General features: G+C 38.0%; 1 protein-coding gene across 1 annotated transcript in view; it reads left to right on the top strand.

The window, feature by feature from the left end:
- The window catches only part of DMD (dystrophin), a 2,251,240-nt gene that overhangs the window by 2,208,831 nt on the left and 19,601 nt on the right, over positions 1–22,808 (top strand). Inside the window, exons 75-76 of the mRNA XM_032756167.2 lie at positions 14,413–14,656; positions 15,525–15,648. Coding sequence (XP_032612058.2) covers positions 14,413–14,656; positions 15,525–15,648 — 368 coding nt within the window. The remainder of the gene's footprint in view (positions 1–14,412; positions 14,657–15,524; positions 15,649–22,808) is intronic.

The raw sequence follows: 22,808 nt of genomic DNA, 5'->3' as shown, positions 1-22,808 counted from the left end.
CCTACAAAGGACATGAACTCATCATTTTTTATGGCTGCATAGTATTCTATGGTGTATATGTGCCACATTTTCTTAATCCAGTCTATCGTTGTTGGACATTTGGGTTGGTTCCAACTCTTTGCTATTGTGAATCGTGCCGCAAGAAACATACATGTGCATGTGTCTTTATAGCAGCATGATTTATAGTCCTTTGGGTATATACCCAGTAATGGGATGGCTGGGTCAAATGGTATTTCTAGTTCTAGATCCCTGAGGAATCGCCACACTGACTTCCACAATGGTTGAAGTAGTTTCCAGTCCCACCAACAGTGTAAAAGTGTTCCTATTTCTCCACATCCTCTCCAGCACCTGTTGTTTCCTGACTTTTTAATGATTGCCATTCTAACTGGTGTGAGATGCTATCTCACTGTGGTTTTGATTTGCATTTCTCTGATGGCCAGTGATGATGAGCATTTTTTCATGTGTTTTTTGGCTGCATAAATGTCTTCTTTTGAGAAGTGTCTGTTCATGTCCTTTGCCCACTTTTTGATGGGGTTGTTTGTTTTTTTCTTGTAAATTTGTTTGAGTTCATTGTAGATTCTGGATATTAGCCCTTTGTCAGATGAGTAGGTTGCGAAAATTTTCTCCCATTCTGTAGGTTGCCTGTTCACTCTGATGGTAGTTTCTTTTGCTGTGCAGAAGCTCTTTAGTTTAATTAGATCCCATTTGTCAATTTTGGCTTTTGTTGCCATTGCTTTTGGTGTTTTAGACATGAAGTCCTTCCTCCGGCATCTTTCGTTCGTGGTTATGCCTAGGTTTTCTTGTAGGGTTTTAATGGTTTTAGGTCTAACATGTAAGTCTTTAATCCATCTTGAATTAATTTTTGTATAAGGTGTAAGGAAGGGATCCAGTTTCAGCTTTCTACATATGGCTAGCCAGTTTTCCCAGCACCATTTATTAAATAGGGAATCCTTTCCCCATTTCTTGTTTTTGTCAGGTTTGTCAAAGATCAGATAGTTGTAGATATGCGGCATTATTTCTGAGGGTTCTGTTCTGTTCCATTGATTTTTGTCTCTGTTGTGGCACCAGTACCATGCTGTTTTGGTTACTGTAGCCTTGTAGTATAGTTTGAAGTCAGGTAGCGTGATGCCTCCAGCTTTGTTCTTTTGGCTTAGGATTGACTTGGCGATGCGTGCTCTTTTTTGGTTCCATATGAACTTGAAAGTAGTTTTTTCCAATTCTGTGAAGAAAGTCATTGGTAGCTTGATGGGGATGGCATTGAATCTATAAATTACCTTGGGCAGCATGGCCATTTTCACGATATTGATTCTTCCAACCGTTATATGGAACACACTTTGGTAAAGAAATTCGAGTCTGAACTAAACTTTGAAAACCAGTCTAGGAGATAGCACAGTTGACTCTCTACTGTAGTTGTTGAGAAGCCTATCCGTTGTGTCTCTGGGAACATCAGAAGATAAAACTGTAACAGGTGCCCACAGAGGAAGCCTGGATTTTTCTCACAATAGTAACTTTTGATATGCTCTAGTGGTGAAGCAGTTACCCTGTAGACCCAGAAGCCAGAATGATTTAGTCTGAAAAATCTAAAGATAGTTATTGAATTATCTCTCGTGACCATAGAAAATTCTTTGCACCATTTTTGTAGAGTATCCCACTGAATAACTTGGCTTTTCACCCAAACCACCAAGAAAAATTGCCACCAGTGACTTGATGCAATTAACTTGCTATGGGGAGTTCTTACTTGTTAAATGATTGAACTTTGAAAGATGTTTGCCAAAGACAGCACCTTTAGCTTCATCACAATTACTGTGGAATCTTTCTTTGTAAATAGTTACATGCAAAGGCCAGTTGTTGCTTGAGGCCTCTCCTGGATTGTGATTTTAAAGTGTATCATCAACACATGGGAAGATATTTCTGCCTTTTTTATCTTATGACAGAAATGCAGGTATAGCTTTCATCTCAAAGTAAGATTAAGGTATAAGTTACAAAGATGTGTACCTGCTATATGGTCCTGTGTAATGCTACTTGAGGAAGGCTGTTCCTTTCCTGGCACTGAAATTTTAGTGGTTGCATAATCAGTATATCAACCTCGTGTGGCTTGGTGCTTAGCAAGTTTCAGTTTATAGAGCCCATGGCTAATGGAGACATCCAGGAGAATGTTGGAGAGATAGGTCTGAAGCCTTAGAAGAGAAGTCTTGATTAAGGAGTAATGAGTTGCGGGAGGGGGTCATGGTGGTGGAGGAGATGGAAGCCTGCGGAGAGGATAGAGATCTCCTAGGAAGAGAGTTTGTGTAAAAAGAAGACCAAGGACCTCCTGATGTACTTGATTGTAATTGGGCATGAGCAGCCCAGTTAGAAATGGTTTCCTGTTGGTATTACATATGTACATGGATGGCTTCTGCAGATGGCTAAACTCACCCATTTTCTTTTTTTACTATCTTAATAGTTAAAATATGACCTTTTCTTGTGTCTCCAAATTCTGAGTTACCTTATGGTGCTAGTCTATCTGTTGTAACTACAAGTCATAAGTAAATCCATATGATTCTTTTCCTGTAATTTCCTAGTAAATCAAGGTGATAATTTCAAAGATAAAAATCTGTATTTTTAGCTTTAGCAATGAGCATGATTCCCAGTCTTTTTGCCTTCGTGTAAGGTTTGTTACCATGGTGGAACTAAACAATATCCCACACACTAGAATGTGAGCTCTTCAAGGGTAAGGGACAGTGTCCTACATATATCTTTATCTCTACAGCACTGGGTGCATAAATGTGTTATAAAAATGAATGGGTAAATATCCTTTGGAGTTTTTCTGTTACTTGATGGGTTTTTGGGTTGATTTTCAGGTATCTCCTTGTTTTTCTCATTTCTTAACATTATTTTCTTTCCCAAAATCCCTTAATATACCTGTTTAGTTTGTGATGTCATTTTCCATTAGATTGAAACCATCCCAGTTGTTTAGGCTAACCCAGACTTAAGTATTTTCTGGGCTTATTTTTGGACTCGTTTTGAAACTCATCATCTGAAAATATTTAATGTCCACATGGATAATTCTGGAGACATGTGCATACCATTTTTCTTTTATGTACATGGGTTAAACCTTGATTTTTCCATAGTAGGAGAAAGTATGATAAGATTTTATTGTCTTCACTGGGGAAATATCTTTTGTGCTGTAAGAAATAAAATTTTGAATCTAGAACTTAGTTTTTTATAAGAGCTTTATTGAGGTGTAATTCTCGTGCCATACGATTTACCCATTTAAAGTGTATTAGTCACTGATTATTAGTTAATAGGTTAACCAATATTAGTAATCACTGGTCATTAATTACAGAGTTGTGCAACCATCAGCACACAATTTTAGAACATTTTTATCACTCCCAAAAGAAATCCCATCCCCATTTTCAAGTCACTCCCCGTTTGTCCTGCAACTGTTCTTTTCAACCCTAGCAGTAGACAATCCCTGATCTACTTTCTGTCTCTATGGATTTGCTTATTCTGGACTGTTAATGTACATGAAATAATATAATATAAAGTCTTTTGTGACTGGCTTCTTTCACATAGCGTAATCTTTTAAAATGATATCTATATTATAGCCCGTATTAGTATTTCATTCTTTTTTTAATGCTGAGTAACATTTCATTGTATGGATATACCACATTTTTTAATCTATTAATTACTTGATGGACATTTGGGCTATTTCTACTTATTGTCTGTTATGGATAATGCAGCTATGAACATTCATGTACAAGTACTGGTAATTATTTTAAAGAAATTATTCTGGGCTGGGCATGGTGGCTCACACCTGTAAACCCAACACTTTGGCAGGCTGAGGTGGGAGGATCACTTGAGGCCAAGAATTTGATACCAGCCTGGGCAACATGGGGAGACACCATCTCTACAATTTTTTTTTAAATTAGCCAGGCATGGTGGCTCATGCCTGTAGTCCCAACTACTCAAGAGGCTGGGGCTGGAGGATCGCTTGAGCCCAGGAATTCAAGGTTACAGTGAGCTATGATTACACCACTGCACTCCAGCCTGGGTGACAGAGCAAGGCCCCGTCTCAAAAAAAGAAAAAAAAAAAAAAAGATTCTGTAGTTTCTGTCATTGTAATAGAGGAGGCCATAGGATCATATATGGCAAGAGTATATAGCAGTGCATGCCAGGGAGTGAAAAATAGGCCATCAAATTGAATTTATTGGGAGAACTTAAAACTAACTATGCATGAGGGATTGAAGCTGGGACACACAAAGCTTAAAATTATGATTCTTCTAGAGACTGTTACGGCTTTTTGCTGACCACAGACAGTGAAAGTTTGATATTTTGCTGTATTTGTCTGAAAATGGAAACACACTTTTCCCAGTGGCACTATTCCTGAGGACTAGACTTCTTCACCTCTAAAACCTCTCCAATCCTAGTTTTTCCTTTTGGCTGATGATGACCAGCCACTGCCATTTTTGTCTTAGGTTTTGTTAGTCTGTCTTACTTCCAGTTATAAGTGGTTAAAATTTCTTATGAATTCTTCTTTTCTTGTGTTGAACTTTTGATTAATACATTTAGTCTATAGACAGTAATGAATTAGCACCTGATCAGGAATGTGTTAAAAACATCTCAGTCATTAAAGATTAAGAAACTAAAGCCAATTAATATTGTCATGTTCTGTCTCTTGGAGCTTGAGCAAGATATAGATCTATGTGTCAAGGACATATCCAGAAAATAGAGTCCACCTAGATACATTAACCCTGTACCGTTGGTCCACATATTTTATTTCAGCAATGATTCATGGACATATTATAATTTGACAGTTTCATCACATACCTAGTGTGTTGGGTCAAATCTAGGAAATCTCATCCTAGTGATCTTAACTCAGTGATTTCATTTTGCCCAGATGTTCAGCTGTGATAAACTTTACTAAGGCACAGATGATGGATGATACACAATAATTAATTCCAAAATTTGGGGGTGGCTACAATGTGGCTAGGGGCTAGAACTCAGGTATCTACAGGACAAATATTGAGTGATTAGTCACTTTCTAAGCACTAGGTATGCATATGTTCTGCCCAGCTCAGTGAGTCTAAGTAGATTGCTTTCATTTCAGGTAATTTAAGTGCTTTCTTTTTATAGGAAGTTTTTAGCACATCTGAGGTTCTAAATCCAAAAAGTAAATAATATATAGAGAAAGAAGTAATAACAACAATAATAGTAACCAACATTTATTGAACACAGTATGGGCTGGGCATGGTTCAAAGAAAGTTTGACATACAGAATGTCGACCATACTGGCTTAATAATCCTCATAACTGAATTAGTGCTTAAGTCAGTTGCCCAGCAGAGGCAAGTAAGTCATAAATCAAGATCTTCTGAATCCAAGACCTTCTCTCAGGCCTTGTTCTAATTCTCTCCTCAGCCATGAATGGTGAAAGGCACCACAAAGGCAGCGTGTCAGAAAGTGGCATTGTTCAACCTTTCCCCTGATGGGGCAAAGCTTTTATTTTTTTCCTTTACATTCTTTGACATCTGTTTTAAAATGTAGATATCACTAGAAGAAATGACACTATTATAAAATCCCAGTAAAATTTAAATGTCTTATATAAAACCTTTATACTGAGCAAATTTCAGTAGGAAAGGGCTTGGAAGTAAGGCTCTGAATGTTTTAAAGGGGGACAGTGCTAAGGAATAATTAGAAACAAGAGCCTGGAGGGGTCCTGCCATTTTTACTGTTTTGCTTAAGGCTGACCTAAAATATGCATAGTCTTACTTCTCACCCTATGAGCTTATCCTTATTAATGTCTTTTTCCACCTACTTTAGGGGTATTTTTGACTTTGTGTTTGATAAAGATGTCTAGAGCTGTACTGTAAAATTTTATTGTCACTTTTTTTTTTAAATGGAGTCTCCCTCTGTTACCGAGGTTGGAGTGCAGTGGCATGATCATGGCTCACTGCAGCCTCAACCTCCCAGGCTCAAGCAGTCCTCCCACCTCAGCCTCCTCCTCCTGAGTAGCTGAGACTACAGGCATGTGTCACGACATATGGCTAATTTTTTTCATTTTTTTTTGTAAAGATCGGAGGGGGGAGGTCTCTCCCTATGTTGCCCAGGCTGGCCTTGAACTCCTGAGCTCAAGTGATCCTCCCACCTCAACTTCCCAAAGTGCTGGGATTACAGGTGTGAGCCATTGCACTGGGCTTTATTGTAATTTCAAGGGCTCAATGCAATTTCCAGTTTTTAAAATTCATCTTGCTTGCAGAATTTATCTTTCATTTAAAAAAAAAACTGCTAATTTGCTACATTTATAGCTGCTGTAATAGTTCTGTATGACTTACTACATTTGCCTGAATTTAGATTGGTGGATATGATTTAGCTGCTTTTAATATTATATGAGGGTAAAGCCAGATTTCTTTGGATTTCTTCCTCTTAGATGGCAATCTTTGTAGTTGTTCTGCTTTACGAAATAAGCCCTGTGTGTGCTCATGCTTTGGTATACAGTTAAACGTATGATACTGTTAAGAAAACATTGATCACTGGAAAGTGACCTTCATTTCTTTATTTCATAAATATCATTATACAACTATATAACTACACGTAGTAGGGAAGCTCCATTTAAAGAGTAGATGACTTACACTGAAATCATTTGACCTTTGTAAATTAGTTTAAATTACACAGAGATTGTTGTAATGTTCTTTATCATACATAATAGTTATGATTGCTAGAGAGGCACTCATAAATCATTGCTAAAAGGGCCAGCTGCTTTCATGTTTCAGCAGGTTGAGTTAAGGGAACAAGCCTTGCCAATTTGATTAATCTCTTATGTCCATTAGTTGGTTCGAAAGTATTTTTGAGTGTAAATTTGTATGTAGACAACAGAGTTTATATTCTTTACGACGTAAAATTACTCAGCTATATCTACATATTTGTAGAATGGGGGATTCTTAGCCCTATAGAGAATAAGAAATACTGGATGGAAGACTTTTTTTTAGGATGACTGGCTACAGGAAGCAATTGTAGTGACATGTGTAGTGAATTTGAATTAATGTTCCGTAGGGAGCTACCAGAGAAATATCATTTACAAGATAATCAAGAATGTAAATAGATTCTCTGTGGAGTCGTTGTCTGATCACTGACATATATTCACCTGTATTGAAATGACTTCATGACTACATTCTAACAATTAGAGAATCATTAGGGGTGAGATGTACGTGTATACCTTCAAGAAAAGCAAAATATGTATTGGTAATAATATAATTGACAGTCAGCTGTTAAAACGAGTACATTGTGTACTTGTTAAACATTAGAGGCTGGGCATGTTGGCTCATGCCTGTAATCCCAGCACTTTGGGAGGCTGAGGCAGGCGGATCACGAGGTCAGGAGATGGAGACCATCCTGGCTAACACGGTGAAACCCTGTCTCTACTAAAAATACAAGACAAAAACAAAACAAAACAAAAAAAACCCGGGTGTGGTGGCGGGCACCTGTAGTCCCATTGACTCCGGAGGGTGAGGCAGGAGAATGTGAACCCGGGAGGCAGAGCTTGCAGTGAGCTGAGATCGCACCACCGCACTCCAGCATGGGCGACAGAGCGAGATTCCATCTCAAAAAATAAAAAAATTAAAATTAAAAAAAACATTAGAGTAACTTACCTTGGAACAGTAATTCTGAGGGAACCTTGATCATTTATGAGAATGATCTCCCCTACATTAATACTGCGTCAAAACTAACATTATGGTATACCTCAAAAAGTATTGGCATAGATGTTTTTAAATATAAGAAAATTCAAATGCATAATTGATAAGGGCTAAATGGCTCAATTTCCCAACCCCTAACAAAAATATGCCGTAACACAGCTCTGTAACTATGACTGCATTTATTAGAAAACATTTAGTAAAAATCATCTCATCTCTAGTTCAAACCCTCGAGCACCAGTTCTTCTTGATAATTCTCATGAACATTTAGAAATACCTTAAAAGAGAATTTAGACTCAAAAAACTTTATTTCATTTGGTTACAGGCCAAGATACCTCTTTTAACCATTTCTGGCTTTTAGAATCCTTACCATGACAGCTTGTCCTATCTCAGAGCTTCAGGAGGAAAAACTAGTCCCTCAAAATCAAGTTTGCTATTGAGCTTAATAAGAGGTTTCTGTACGTCATATGTTTGTTTAGGAGAAAAGCACTTGTTCGACTCATTTAATCCTGGCCTGGTGCATTAAGGCTTGAATTAATACTGAGGGAACCTTGACTGTACATCTACAAAATCAATGTGTCCTGGTAGGCTTCTGATGAAGATAACATTAGCTCTTGTTTGAAGGCATCTTTCTCTGCTCCTACCATTTATCCAGTGGTAGATAATATATGGAGTGAAAAATGAAAAAGACATAGCTGGGCTTTAAAGCAAGATGAACATCTCTGTGGACCAGAAATGTGAAAGAAAAAGAAACAAAACAAAACAGGACTTCATGAGTCGTAAGGGGGGCTAAATTTGTGGGCTTTCAGCTCTTGCTGTAGTAACAGGGATTAAAATTCTCCTTACAAGGTGGTGGCCCAAAGCCAGGATTACTATTTGAAATCAGAGCCCCACAAAAATGCACCTGGAGAGAGACACATACACACTTACACTTAAAAGCAACATGAAAAGAAACAGTTTGCTGCAGGGGTCTACAGCTTATATGCAGCTATGGCCCTAATGCATAGAGCTGAGGGAAGAGGCAAAGATTCGCAGTTGGGAAAGAGAGCATCACAGCCTTGAAACCAGGACCTGAACCAATCTACCTACTGCCTGGCAATGAAATGAGTGATATCTCTGTATCACTCAATGTAGGAGCTGCAAACTACCAACAGATGCAGCTCTAAACTCTAAGCCCCTGGGTATGGCTGGGAGCAGCCATAATAAAACCACCTGAGAGAGAGATAATGAGTTTAAAAAGAGAGGAAAATATAAAAGAAAATACACACACATGAGAATAATAGAAAACATACACATGCATATGTATGCACATACAAAACATCCCTTGCAAAATTTGTCTCCAAACCACGATCCAAAATACATGAAGAAATGGGATAGCACGCCCCCCCCCCCCCCCCCGCCAAGTTAAACATCAAAAAGTGAATTAGGCTGGGAACAGTGGCTCATACCTGTAATCCTGTCACTTTGGGAGGCCAAGGTGGGAGGACTGCTTAAGCCCAGGAGTTTGAGACTAGCCAGGGCAATGTAGTGAGGTGCCATCTTTACAAAAAATAATTAAAAAAATATTAGCCGGGCATGGTGGTACATGCCTGTAGTCCCAGCTATTCAGGAGGCTGAGATAGGAGGATCACTTGAGCCCAGGAGGTTGAGGCTGCAGTGAGTTATAATTGTGCCACTGCACTCCATCCTGGGCAACAGAGTGAGACCCTATCTCAAAAGGAATTAATTCTAGAAGAAAGCAAAATGATAGACTAGTACAACAAAGATTTTTACTTACATTTAAGATGCTTAGACCAGGTGCAGTGGCTCACACCTGTAATTCCAGCACTTTGGGAGGCTGAGGTGGGTGGATCACCTGAGGTCAGGAGTTCAAGAACAGCCTGCCCAACATGGTGAAACTCTGCCTCTACTAAAAATACAAAAATTAGCTGGGCATGGTGGCAGGCACCTGTAATCCCAGCTACTCAGGAGGCTGAGGCAGGAGAGTCACTTGAACCCAGGAGGCGATGGTTGCAGTGAGCGGAGATCGTGCCACTGCACTCCAGCCTCCATTTCAAAAAAAAAAAAAAAAGATGCTTAAAGGCATAAATAAGGGGTACCACTCACTAAAATAACAAGAAACTAAGAAACAGAGATGGATGAAATGTAACTAGGTCTGAAAAAAAGAGATATCTTTGGCAAAAAAACTAGTCATTGAAGTTACTAAACTCAATATACAGGATAAATTCTAAACTTTGCCCTGTCAGAGAAGGCAAGGGAATTAGAAGATGATGCTGAGAATGTTACTGTGTACAACACTCACAGAAAAAGATAAGAAATGTATATGAGCAATTAGGAGAAATGGAGAACTGACCACAGGCTCTACAATATACCTTACTAGAATTTAGAGGTTTATTTAGGAGTGTATTTGAGAGGTTTCAGAAGAAGAGAATGGAGGAAATGGTAGAGAAGTAATATTTGAAGCTGTAATAGCTGAGAATCTTCCAGAATTGAAGAAGGATGTGAGTCTTGAAGGAAATGTGCTCCCAAGAAAAATTTCAAACATCTGGGAAGGAAAGAAAGGCCTGCATTGAGCAATTGATACTCTTTACAGCTCAGCTTTGAGAAGCTTTGGCTGATTAAAATGAGCCTTTTCTGTTTTTCACTGGAAACCACCAAAACAGAAATGTAATGTGTTGTATATACTAAACTATGCCTCTTGAAAAAGGGTCCTTATAAATAAATCATAAAAGAAGAGCCTTGTGGACAACTGAACCCACAGGATCAAGATACCAAGGAAGATCTCTCTAGGAAAGGCAGTCTCCTGTCAGCACCTTTGTGAAAAATAGGTGGGAAGACAGTAATGGCTTGTTGTACCATCCTGAGGTCCATGTCTAAAAACTGTTTTCAAAAGGAGCACCATGGCTGCCCCAATCTGGTAGAGAGAAAAATTTGAATAGGATTCTACATAAAAAGTGTTGCCAGTTAGAACATTTTGTTGAAGTTTTCTTTTAATGAAGAGGGAAAAATAGAAAGTAATTCCTATGGAATGAGACCTTGTGAACACTGGATACTGCTTCAAGTTCACAGAAACATTGAACTGATTGCCAGTTGTCAGAAATTAGATTTAATTAATGTGAACAGTTACATACATTGGTGCACACCCAGAGGACCCGTGTGCAGAATCTGACTGAAGGTATACTTACTTCGATGAGTCTCTTCTCATCACTGCTTTGTCAAAGCAGATTGCTATGAAATAAACTATACAAACAACTACCCTTGAAGACTGATAGCAATAGGATTTCAGTCAGTACAGATAGGAGATTCTGTTTCTGTAGATGAAAAAGATCATACATTGATTTTCTGCATGACTTTAAATAAATTCCTGGAAACCTTGTAATGTCAGGTACTAGGTAGAATGAAAAAAATGAAGCAAAACAAAACAAAGAAAAAAAGAGTAGATTGGGTTTTATTTCTGCTTCAGTGTGGACATCTAGCCTTTTGAAACTGAGCATTTTGGAAGACATGCCGTCCCCTGTGGAATGTTCATTCCGAGTATGGGACAACAGAAAATATTTAGCAGACCTGGTCATGAGATGATCTTGCTTTCTCAAACTGGACAATGGGAAAACTCTTCTTGGCTACTTACTACTTACATTTCATGTCTTTTCTCATTGATATAGATCTCCCACATTTGTGGATAGGAATTTCTCTCACCTGATGAAATATCATCTGTGAACAACAGAAATCTGTCATCTTATGTTGGTATTTATCACAACTAGAAGAAAGATGTCAAGAGTTCTAATCAGTCACTGGGTATCAAATATCAGAAGTGTCCTCAGTTGGAATTGTATTCTCAGTAAATCCTAAAGCATTTGGGACCTTCACATGTGCTAATACTGTTTATATTTATTTGGAAATTAACCAAATATAACCAAAAGAAAGTGAAATAACCATAGAATCCTTTAAATGGAATAAAATTTATGGCAATAAACATTATTAGGAAGAAAAAGTATACTACATAGAAACAGTGCAAGAACAATGAGGATCTTCTGTGCATCTAACTATATAGGTCTAGAAATATGTAAAGTGAATTATGATAGAATTAAAAGGAAAAACTAACAAATACATAATTATATCTCAACACTCATCGAACCAAAATTGATAGCTACAAATAATCAAAAATTAATAAAGATATAGGCAACTTTAACAACAAAATCAGCACACTATGTATTTAGAGACTCCATCTTTCCAATGGAAAAATACACATTATTTCAAGTACTCAATGAACATTTTTAGAAAGTGACTGTGAACTAGGTCACAAAAAGAAGTATTGCTAAATTTCAAAGGATCAGTATCATACAGGTGTTCTCTGATTGAAATGCAATTAAATTAGAAATGCACTAAGAAGTGAAAATGGAAATATAACCACTGTGCTCCTAAATGACTACAGGTTAAGTTAAAAAAAAATCACAGTAAAAATTACAAAACATAAGGCACTGAATTGAATCAAGTGATGTATATAAAAACTTTTGATATATAATTAAAGCGGTACCAAGGAGGAAATGTATAACCCTACATTTGTTCATTAAAAATAAAAAATCAATGACTTAATCATTCAACCTGTAAAGCAAGAGGAAAAAAAAGAGTAACAAGTAAAACATTATTAATGGACATAAAATGAGACCATAGTAAGTAAGGAGCTTCACTGCATTCTTGGATGTGAAGACTCAATTATTATGAACTTAATCCTTCCCAGTTTAACCTATGAATTCAATGTAAGTCAAACTCAAAATTTCAACAAGCATTTTCATAAAATCAGAAAAACACACTAAAATCATGGAGAAGATCAAAGGGGTCAGAATAGTCAAGACAATTTTGAGGAAAAACAAAGTGGGCTGAGAAGGCCTATCAGACATCAATTGATTTAAAGCTGGAGTGTGGGATCTACACAGGGATATACAGATAGAACCACAGACTAGAATAGAGAGCTCAGAAGCACACCTGTGCATTTATGGACACTTGATGTTTTGCAGAGGCATCGTTAGAGATCAGTGGGAAATAGATGGACCATACAATGAATGAGGCTGGCTTCATAGTTCATCCATGGGGGAAAAGTAAAATTAGATCGCATGTTCACGGCAAGCACAAAAATAGATTCTGGGTAAATTCAAGTCCTAAATGTGAAAAACCAAATTTTAAACTTTAAAATGTAGATGTAAGAAAAGATTTTCGTGAACAAAACATAAAAAGCAGAGAACATACAGGGATATGTTAAAATGTACATATTTTATACCATAGGATGCCATAAGCAAAGTTAAAGATAAGCTACACCAAGATAAGGGTAGGAGATCATATTTGCCATGCACATAACTAACAATGGATTAGCATCTAGAACATATCCAAAACTTTAATAAGAGAAAGACAATCCAGCAGGAAAATGGGTAAAGGAAGCATGAAAAGCCAGTGAACGTGGAACAAGTTTAACCTCGCCAGTAATCAGGGATGTATGTGCAAATTAAAATGCACCCATCAGGTTAACTAAAACTTAAATGTCTGATAACACCAAGTATTTGATGAGGAGGTGGGCCAAATGGAAAACCTCATTCACTACTGAAGAGAGAGTAAATTGGTAAAACCACCGATTTGTCACCCAGAGCAATTCGGTGACGTGTAGCAATGTTGAAGATGTTGCTAAGATCCAACAATTCCACATCAAACCATATTCTGTAAAGAATCTCTTAAACAGGTATCCAAGGAGACAGGTATAAAAAAGAATTTCATTGCATCATTGGTTATAATAGTGAAAAGTTGGAAACAATCTAAACGTCCATGGACAGGAAAATGTTGGCATATTCAAGCAACAGAATAATAATACCTTATGGCAGTTAAAATAGCAAACTATTATGTATCGACCTGGAGGAATCTCCAAAATGGTGTTGAAGGCAAAAAGCAACTCTTAGAATGGTATGTATATTCTTAAACGTGAAGTTCTTAAATTTAAAGTTTAAGAACATGCAAAATAATGCTATTAGATTGAATCACATAAAATGGGTGTTTTAGTAGGTGAAAGAAAAATACAAGCAAACATCAGCATCTTTTTTAAGCTCAACCTAGTATTTGTCGATACATTCGTGGTAACACTGGGCATGAAATTCAGTGTGGCATTATCTCCTTGAGGGCAGCGGGGAGGAGAGAATGGTATGGTGTTGAGGCGGGCATGTGAGGGAGCTTCTGCTTTGGCTGTTAACTTTTCCTTCTTCAAAAAACTTTTGAAGAAAATATGGCAAATGATAAACTTATCAAGGCGAGGTGGTAGGAACATGGGTATACTGACTCCATTCTTATACATTTCTGTTGAAAATATTTGCTAATGTTTAAAGCAAACCAAAGTGTAGATAGAGGTATAAAATTTTTAATCTCATGACACTATAAGGAAATATTTACAAAGTGATTAAATCCTTTGGTGCTTACTTATCTGAACATAGCACTCATGAGGCTTTTAGTATAACATAAAAAATTGAAAAGCATGGCTCCCTTCACACACCAGGCAAAAGCTTCAAATTTTGTTTTGTTCTTTTAGCACTGGTAAGATTGTCATCATTAAAACCATTCATTAGTGCCTCTTTTGCTTGCTGTTCTTCGGTGGCAGTCAGATGCATCTATCTACCATGGTATATAAAATTTGGTGATGATATTCAAATTACCTTTTTTCTTCTTTTTCTTTCTTTTTTTTTTTTCTTTTTTACTTCTTTGATGCCTTTAGGAATCTGCAAGCAGAATATGACCGTCTAAAGCAGCAGCACGAACATAAAGGCCTGTCCCCACTGCCATCCCCTCCTGAAATGATGCCCACCTCTCCCCAGAGTCCCCGGGATGCTGAGCTCATTGCTGAGGCCAAGCTACTGCGTCAACACAAAGGCCGCCTGGAAGCCAGGATGCAAATCCTGGAAGACCACAATAAACAGCTGGAGTCACAGTTACATAGGCTAAGGCAGCTGCTGGAGCAAGTGAGGAGAGAGATGGGATTTTGACAAACATTCATTTTTCCCTCTTAAACAAAACTAAACCTCAGAGAGTACTTTTTATAGGTGCAACAAGCATCAATTCTTAAGTGCTTGGTATGTGCCTGCAAAATGATAGTATCAAAGGATAGAAGTAGAGGAGATAGAAAAACTAGTGTGTCTTTTTTGTATTTGTTCAATATTGTTTCCTACCAAAGTGGTTTTTTCTTGACCAATTTGAAATACATCTTGGGGAAAAAAACGCCTTAAAGCTTTCCACTAGTTCTCTAAAAGTGAATATTTCACTTCTTGAAATGGAACTACTTCATTTACAATTAGTTATATTTTCTGGTATACCTTTGTGGTTTTTTTCTCGTAATCCCTAACACATAGTTCTTTAAGCCTCCATTGAAAACCTAGCAAGATACTGCATCATAAGAGGACCTACCTGGACATAGTTGTGGCTTTCTGGGAATTTTAAATTTTTCAGTTATGTAGTCTCTCTATCTATCTTGTTACTTAATACTTCACAAAGATATGAATCTTCCATTACAGTTTTGAGATCTCACATAGTCTCATCATTCTCACATGACCTTCTAAATCTTCCAGTTATTTAATGTAATGATGTATAGTCTCATTCCAGTATAGCTCTAATTTTTTCTCAAATTTATAAGGGAGCACAATTCAGATATAAAGACAGTATCCATGGATTATATCAACAGTGAAATATCCCAAATTAAACAATCTTTGGGAGGGCTTCTAAAGTAGGAAGGGTCAAAATTTTTATGAGTCCTGAGTGTCTATAATATTTTGAAATTTATACATTTGTATGTTTATTATGCAAAGTAATTCTGTTTTCTTTTGGATGACTTAGCCCCAGGCAGAGGCCAAAGTGAATGGCACAACGGTGTCCTCTCCTTCTACCTCTCTACAGAGGTCCGACAGCAGTCAGCCTATGCTGCTCCGAGTGGTTGGCAGTCAAACTTCGGACTCCATGGGTAAGTGTCCTAGCTACTCTCAGATTTTGTTATCTGAAGAAAGGTAGAGTCATATTACAGGGACATGAATATTTGGCCATAGGTGTTTGACTCATTTTGGTATCAGGGAACCACTGAAAATCATATACCAGGTGAAAAAAGTCTAAAAAGAAAATTCTAAAAAGGTGTATTCTGGCAGCTCTATCTGGCCCACAGAAAACTAGTATAGATGAGAAGACCAGTTAGGAGACAATTGCCAAGGCCAAGATTCGTGACTTCTGAGGGCCTGCACTTGAGAGATGTGGGAGGAGAGGACTGTGAGACTATTGTATAAAAATAGACTTGCCAGGGGGCCGGGCATGGAGGCTCACACCTGTAATCCCAGCACTTTGGGAGAGTGAGGTGGGCGGATCACAAGGTTAGGAGTTGAAGACCAGCCCGGCCAATATGGTGAAACCATGTCTCTACTAAAGATACAAAAATTAGCCAGGCATGGTGGTGTGCGCCTGTAGTCCCAACTACTCGGGAGGCTGAGGCAGGAGAATCACTTGAGCCCAGGAGGCGGAGGTTGCAGTGAGCCAAGATGGCACCATCGCACTCCAGCCTGGGCAACAGAGCGAGACTCTGTCTCAAGAAAAAAAAAAAAATAGAGTTCCCAGGGTCTGGGGACTGACTGCAAATTTTAAGAAGAGGAATGAAGGGAGAGGATTTGGTTGGAAGAAGATAGTGAAACTTTTGATTGTGGACATATTGTGTTTGAGAAATTGACAGGTCTTCTAAGTCATGTCCCAAAAGAAATTAAGATACAGGTCTATACTTGAAGTAAGAGGGCAAACTGGAGAGATTTGAGAATGAGTTTCATAGAATTGATTGCTGAAGGCTGTGAGATGAGAAATCTATAAAATCTATAACACAGCTGCTTTGATCCAGTGCCTTGGGGAAGACCTCCATTTGGGTGATGGGATAGTAAAGGATGGATAAGTAGGGAGGTTCAAGGAAGATATGACGAAAAGGTGAAATGCTAAAGACAGCTCAATGGAAATTAAATCACAGTCCATTGGGTCACTATAAATGCATTGGGTAATTTTGAGAAACCATTTTAGGCCAAGAGAAGGGAAGGTGGAAAACTTCTGTTTCAATGAAATGAAAGACTAGGTAATCTTAAAATGAATGAGGATTAAGGAAAGTGAAGTCAATTTTGAAACATTACCAAGTAAGAAGGAAGCCTTAGGCAAAAGTTGGATGAATTTGTTGAGGAAATGGTCCACATGGTCTGTTCTCATTCTTAGCAATGTTCTCTGCCTAGGACTAGGTTCTAAGAAAGGTGGAGCTGATGAGGCATAAATGATCAAAGGTCAAAACAAGAGTAGGGCATTTTACAGTGGTAATGAATGGCTAGGACAGGGGTTCCTAGCCAGCTGCTCATTGGTTTTTCCTGCTGTGTCTGGCTAGACAATAGAGGGTTTTATGAAGGCCACAAATACTTGGTCCCCCTCCCTCATTTCTCTTTCTCTGTAAAGGCCCAGTATGAGTCAGCTCCATCCTCTATCCTTACTTTTCCCTGGGTCCTAAACTGGTTATACTTGGTCCTCTCAGTCTTACCTCACAGAAAAGAAAAGACCTGTGACTCCTTGATTCCGTACACTTACAGCTCTATTGCCTGATATGATGATGTGTTCAGGAATTCATTTCATACTTGAGCTCTTCCATGAGGGTAGAATAAAGACAGGCAAAGTGCCTTAACCAAAATGGATAGGACAGAAAGGAAAAGTCAGGGGTGTGGGTGAGTTTTAGGGCAAAAAATTTGGAGATCACAGTCAGGAAACTTCAAAAGTTGGATATCATGGAAGTAAAATACTTTCAAGCAAATTCTACATCTAACATGGTGCCTCCCAGCGAGCTGCTGAAGATTTTACTTGGAGATCACTGAGGGGTAAGGAGTGCAGTTCATGGAGTTGATGAGACCAACGTTGCTGAGCTTATCAGAGAGGGGTGAGGTCCTTATCGTGATGACAGTGGTAGATCAGGATGGAAAAGATGTTGAAGAAGATGGATGAGGGCTCTGAGGAGGTGAACATTTCTGAGGAAGAGACAGGGTGGTTGAAATAAATGTGATGAAGTTCAAGAACCTGGAGCAGCGGGAAGAGGCACATCCTCCTCTGGAGAAGCCAAACCTTGTAGGAAAGCCAAGTTTTGATTTTTTTGAGAAGGAAAAGGATATGTTTGAGGTTGTTTTCCTGAATTTACTACACCTCCATGATTTAAGGCAATCTCTGTGTCAGATTCCCTCTCTCCACCTGAGATCTGAATATAGCTAATAAACTGTTGGGATTGCAAATGATAACACACTACATGAAAAACAATTGTATGCATTTGCAAAGTCTGTAAATTCTGAAAACAACTGCAGCTTTAGTACCTCTTGTTTTTTTTCTACTTCAGGATTTTCCCCCTTTTTTAAGTAAGTAAAGCATATGAAACTAAGTCACATATTTTAGTGGTGAGATTCAGAGCCCTGGGTGCTTAGAAGCATTAATTATTTAGGCCGTTAACAATGGGAAATAGGCAGCATACTCATTAAAGCACCCAAATTAAAGTGCACATTAGGATGTGGTCCTGATGATCTGTCGAGCTAAAAAGATCGTAGTAGAACTGAATACCAGGACAAAAGTGCTATATTCCAATGGCTAAGTTAAGCTAAGAGATAACTTGCTGGTATAAAATGGATAAGCTGTGTTGTTAAATTTGTCCTCTGAAAGAAAAGACCGAATTCAAAGGTACTTTTTCTTGAACTGTGTATTAGTCTGTTTTCACACTGCTATAAAGAACTACCTGAGACTGGGTAATTTATGAAGAAAGAGGTTTATTGACTCAGTTCCACATGGCTGGGGAGGCCTCAGGAAACTTACCATCATGGGGGAAGGTGAAGGGGAAGGAAGGCATGTGCTACCTAGCGAGCGGCAGGAGAGAGAAAGCGAGGGGAGAACTGCCACACTTTTAAACCATCAGATCTTATGCTAACTCACTATCATGAGAACAGCATGGGGGAAACCGCCCCCATGATCCAGTCACCTCCCACCGGACCCCTCCCGCAGCACATGGGGATTACAATTCAACATGAGATTTGGATGGGGACACAGAACCAAACCATATCAAACTGCATAAGCTAACTTCATTTAAAAAGGAAAAAAACCTTACCATCTTCTTGAAGGATGCACACAGGTGTTTAAATAAATGCAGTGTATATACTCGTGCTTTGAAGGTTTGAGATATAAGGCTGGGATTTGCTGAACCACATTCTGGATAGAGCTGCATTCTTTAAATATACAACCCCGATGACTGATTTTCTTTTAAGTGAAACATGAAACAAGTCATATTAGGTGATGTGTCTAAAGAGTCAACATATTTCCTCAAGCCATAAAATACTTACTACTGAGTCTCTATGTACCATTTGTATTCTGTACAGTTCTTACTGAGACAGTGTGCTACTGCAACGTACATTCTATTGGAGGAAGCAAATACAGAACAAAATAGAAATTAACAATGTTTATCTCCTATTGGCTCTCATGGGCTCCATACACAAATCTATGATGTCTAAACAACTCCTTATCGCTGATGACTCCTAACTTTCTACCAGATTACTGTTTTTTGAAGCATTTTATATTTTATTTATTTAAAAATTAAACTGTTCCTTTGCTTTTTAAAAAATTTATCATGTGCATTTGAGGTTTATGACATAATGGCTCCCTAGCTTTTTATTTAGAACAATTTCAAACTTATGGCAAAATTGCAATTAATTCAACAGTTTGCCACATTTGCTTTATATCTATTTATTTATGTACTTTTACATTCATGTGTTGTTAAATGGATTGCATATATTTATTTAGATTAACATGTATATCTGTATGTTAACATATTTTTATATACTATCTGTGTTTATATTTTATGTGCATATTTAATCATATTCATGTGTGTATATAGTTTGTGGATTTTTTTTTCACTGATCCACTCAATGGTTAGGTTTCATACATAAGACTTCACCCCTAAACACTTGAACATGTGTCTTCTAAAATGAAAGATATTCTTACATAAGCACAATTATCACACTCAAAAAGAACAATACTGTTATCTAATGTAGAATTTAAATTCAAATACCTCCAACTCTGCCAATTAATATTCTTTATAGCGATATTTTTCATTCAGGATCAGTGAAGGTGCAGCTTTGCATTTTGTTATGTCCCTGTAGTCTCCTTTAATCTGAAGCACTTTCCCAGCCTCTTTAAATCTTTCGTGACATTGATATATTAGAAGAAGTCGGGCTAGATGTTTTGTAGAATGTCCCCCATTTTTAATTTGTCTGCTTGTATCCAAGTGATTGGGTACAGGTTAAATGTTTTATGCCAGATTACCATATAGGTAAGGTATCCTCAGTACATCACATCAAGGTTTTCCTCAAGATTCTCCATCCCCTTCACCGTTCTTCACTCTCCCTGGGCACTCCTTCCATTCTTTGGCTTCTGCTATGTTGACAACTCTTAAGTCAAGAGTTCCAGCCCAGACCTCCCACCTGAGCATCTTCTGGATAAAATTATAAATAAAAATATAGCCTAATCTGAAATCATGATCAACCTTTGGAACATCTCTTCCAATTTCCCAATCAATAAAAAGTCATTTTCTACACCTTCTTCCTTTACCTGCCTTCCTTAGCTATGTTCCACCACCATCAATCTAGTCACCAAGGTTAGTGTGTTTTGCTACTTATAAAAAAGAGCAAAATTCTTCAATTCAGTTACTTCTGCCCAAATTTAGCCCTCATCATGTATTACCTGAACAGACAATATGAATATTTTCCTAATTGCTTCCTCTGCCTTTGGTCTCTCTCCCTTTCTAAGCTATCTTCCAGATACTTCAGTTCCTCTTCTACCATTCAAATTATATCATATTATTCCTCTCTTTAAGCATTTTATGCCTTCTGTTTGACAACAGAATAAATAAGTGTGCTCTTTGGCCTTGAGTACATTATGTTCTTAACCCGAAATATAGCATCCTTTCTTTTCACTCAGTGAGTTTTCTTTTGGAACTTAATCATGCATTATATCATTCTGGTTTTGTTGTTGTTTTTTTTTCTTTTGTGTGAGATGGAGTCTCGCTTTATTGCTCAGGCTGGAGTGCAGTGGTGCAATCTCGGCTCATCGCAACCTCCACCTCCTGGGTTCAAGTGATTCTCCTGCCTCATCCTCCCAAGTAGCTGGGATTACAGGCTCGCCACCATGCCTGGCTACTTTTTCATGTATTTTTAGTAGAGATAGGGTTTCACCATGTTGGCCAGGCTGTTCTTGAACTCCCGACCTCAAGCAGTCCACCTGCCTCAGCCTCCCAAAGTGCTGGGATTACAGGCATCAGCCACCACACCCAGCCATGTTTTCAGACAGTTACTAGTACTTCTTTCTTCTGCCTACCACTCCCTAGAACTTAAGCTCCTTAAGGACAGGATGTAAGTCTTGCTCACTGTCATTACTATATGAGGGCACTCTGTGCAACAAACAATCAGTAAAGTGCTTGTTAATATTTTGGAAATCAAGCACAATACATTCTTGTTTACACATGGAACAGCCCACACGTTTAGGAAATTTAGCTACTAGTTTCAGTATCTTTCACCACCATTCACAACTGATCAGCTAATAATCAGCAACAACATTGTACACCATAATATATTAAAGGTGTTACACACAGAATTTATGTGTGAAATTGAAAGCATCTGTCCTATATCATATGGAAAAAAAATTAACTGAAGCCAAATATTGGGTATTGGATAAATCATTGTGCTTTTTCTTCTAAAAAATACTGGAGAAAGGCAGGAAATACACAAGTACTAAGATAATAACACATCAAGTCGGAAACTGGTTAAAATCCAAAGAAAAATGTTGGTGGGCGTATTTGTTCATACACAGCCCCTTTATAAGAAAAAATAATTTCTTGTACACAGCTCCTTTTTAAAAAAAGAGAAAATAATTTGTTTAGATTCAGACAAAAACACATGAGTAATTCTTGTGTCTATTCTGCATAGGCTGCATAGGTTCTCCTAAAATCACTTTTTAAGCAAATAGAACCATTATCAGCATTTGAATCAAGGGGAAGTGAGTCAGATGGGATATCATCCCTTCAAGAAAAGGATCTGAAACTATCGTTACGTTTCAGAAGACTGAAGAATATCTTGCCATGGCAAAGCATTCCTTTTCTTTTTTCTCAGATTAAATCGAGTCATCCCACTTCTTTTTTCTTCACTTCAGCAGTGATTAAAGGAGACTATCATATTCTGCTATATCGCAGTACTATTTAACTTTGACTATGTCTTTCTTTGTTTTAAAAAATGTTTCAGTGATTTATTTGGACCACAATCAGACAAGCCAAGAAGAATAAATAGCTAATAATCCAAAAAGCATTATTTTTCTTTTTATTATTTCAGTAGTTTCAGGGAACAGGTGGTGTTTGGTTACATGAATAAGTTCTTCGGTGGTGATTTCTGACATTTTGGTGCATCCATCACCTGAGCAGTGTACGCTGTACCCAACGTGTAGTCTCTTATCCTTCACCCCCCTCCCACCCTTCCCCCCTGAGTCCCCAGAGTCCATTGTATCATTCTTATGCCTTTGCATCCGCATAGCTTAGCTCCCACTTATAAGTGAGAACGTATAATGTTTGGTTGTCTATCCCTGAGTTACTTTACTTAGAATAATGGTCTCCAACTCCATCCAGGTTGCTGTGAATGCCATTATTTCATTCCTTTTCATGGCTGAGTAATATTCCATGGCATATGTATGTGTGTGTGTGTGTGTGTGTGTGTGTGTGTGTGTGTGTGTGTGTAAACACCATGTATATACTGCATGTTCTTTATCCACTCATTGGTTGATGGGCATTTAAGCTAGTTCCATATTTCTGCCATTATGAATTGCGCTGCTATAATCTTGGTATGCAAGTATATTTTCACATAATGATTTCCTTTCCTTTGGGTAGATATCCAGTAGTGGGACTGCTGGAGCAAATGGTAGTTCTACATTTGAGTTCTTTAAGGAGCCTCCATAGTGTTTTCCATAGTGGTTGTCCTAGTTTACATTCCCGCCAGCAGTGTAAAAGTGTTCTGTTTTCACCACATCTACACCGACATCTATCATTTATGCATGTTT

Source organism: Hylobates moloch, unplaced genomic scaffold (assembly GCF_009828535.3).
Source record: "Hylobates moloch isolate HMO894 unplaced genomic scaffold, HMol_V3 SCAFFOLD_7, whole genome shotgun sequence".
NCBI classification, from domain to species: Eukaryota; Metazoa; Chordata; class Mammalia; order Primates; family Hylobatidae; genus Hylobates; species Hylobates moloch.
This window is presented reverse-complemented; position numbering and strand designations above follow the sequence as displayed.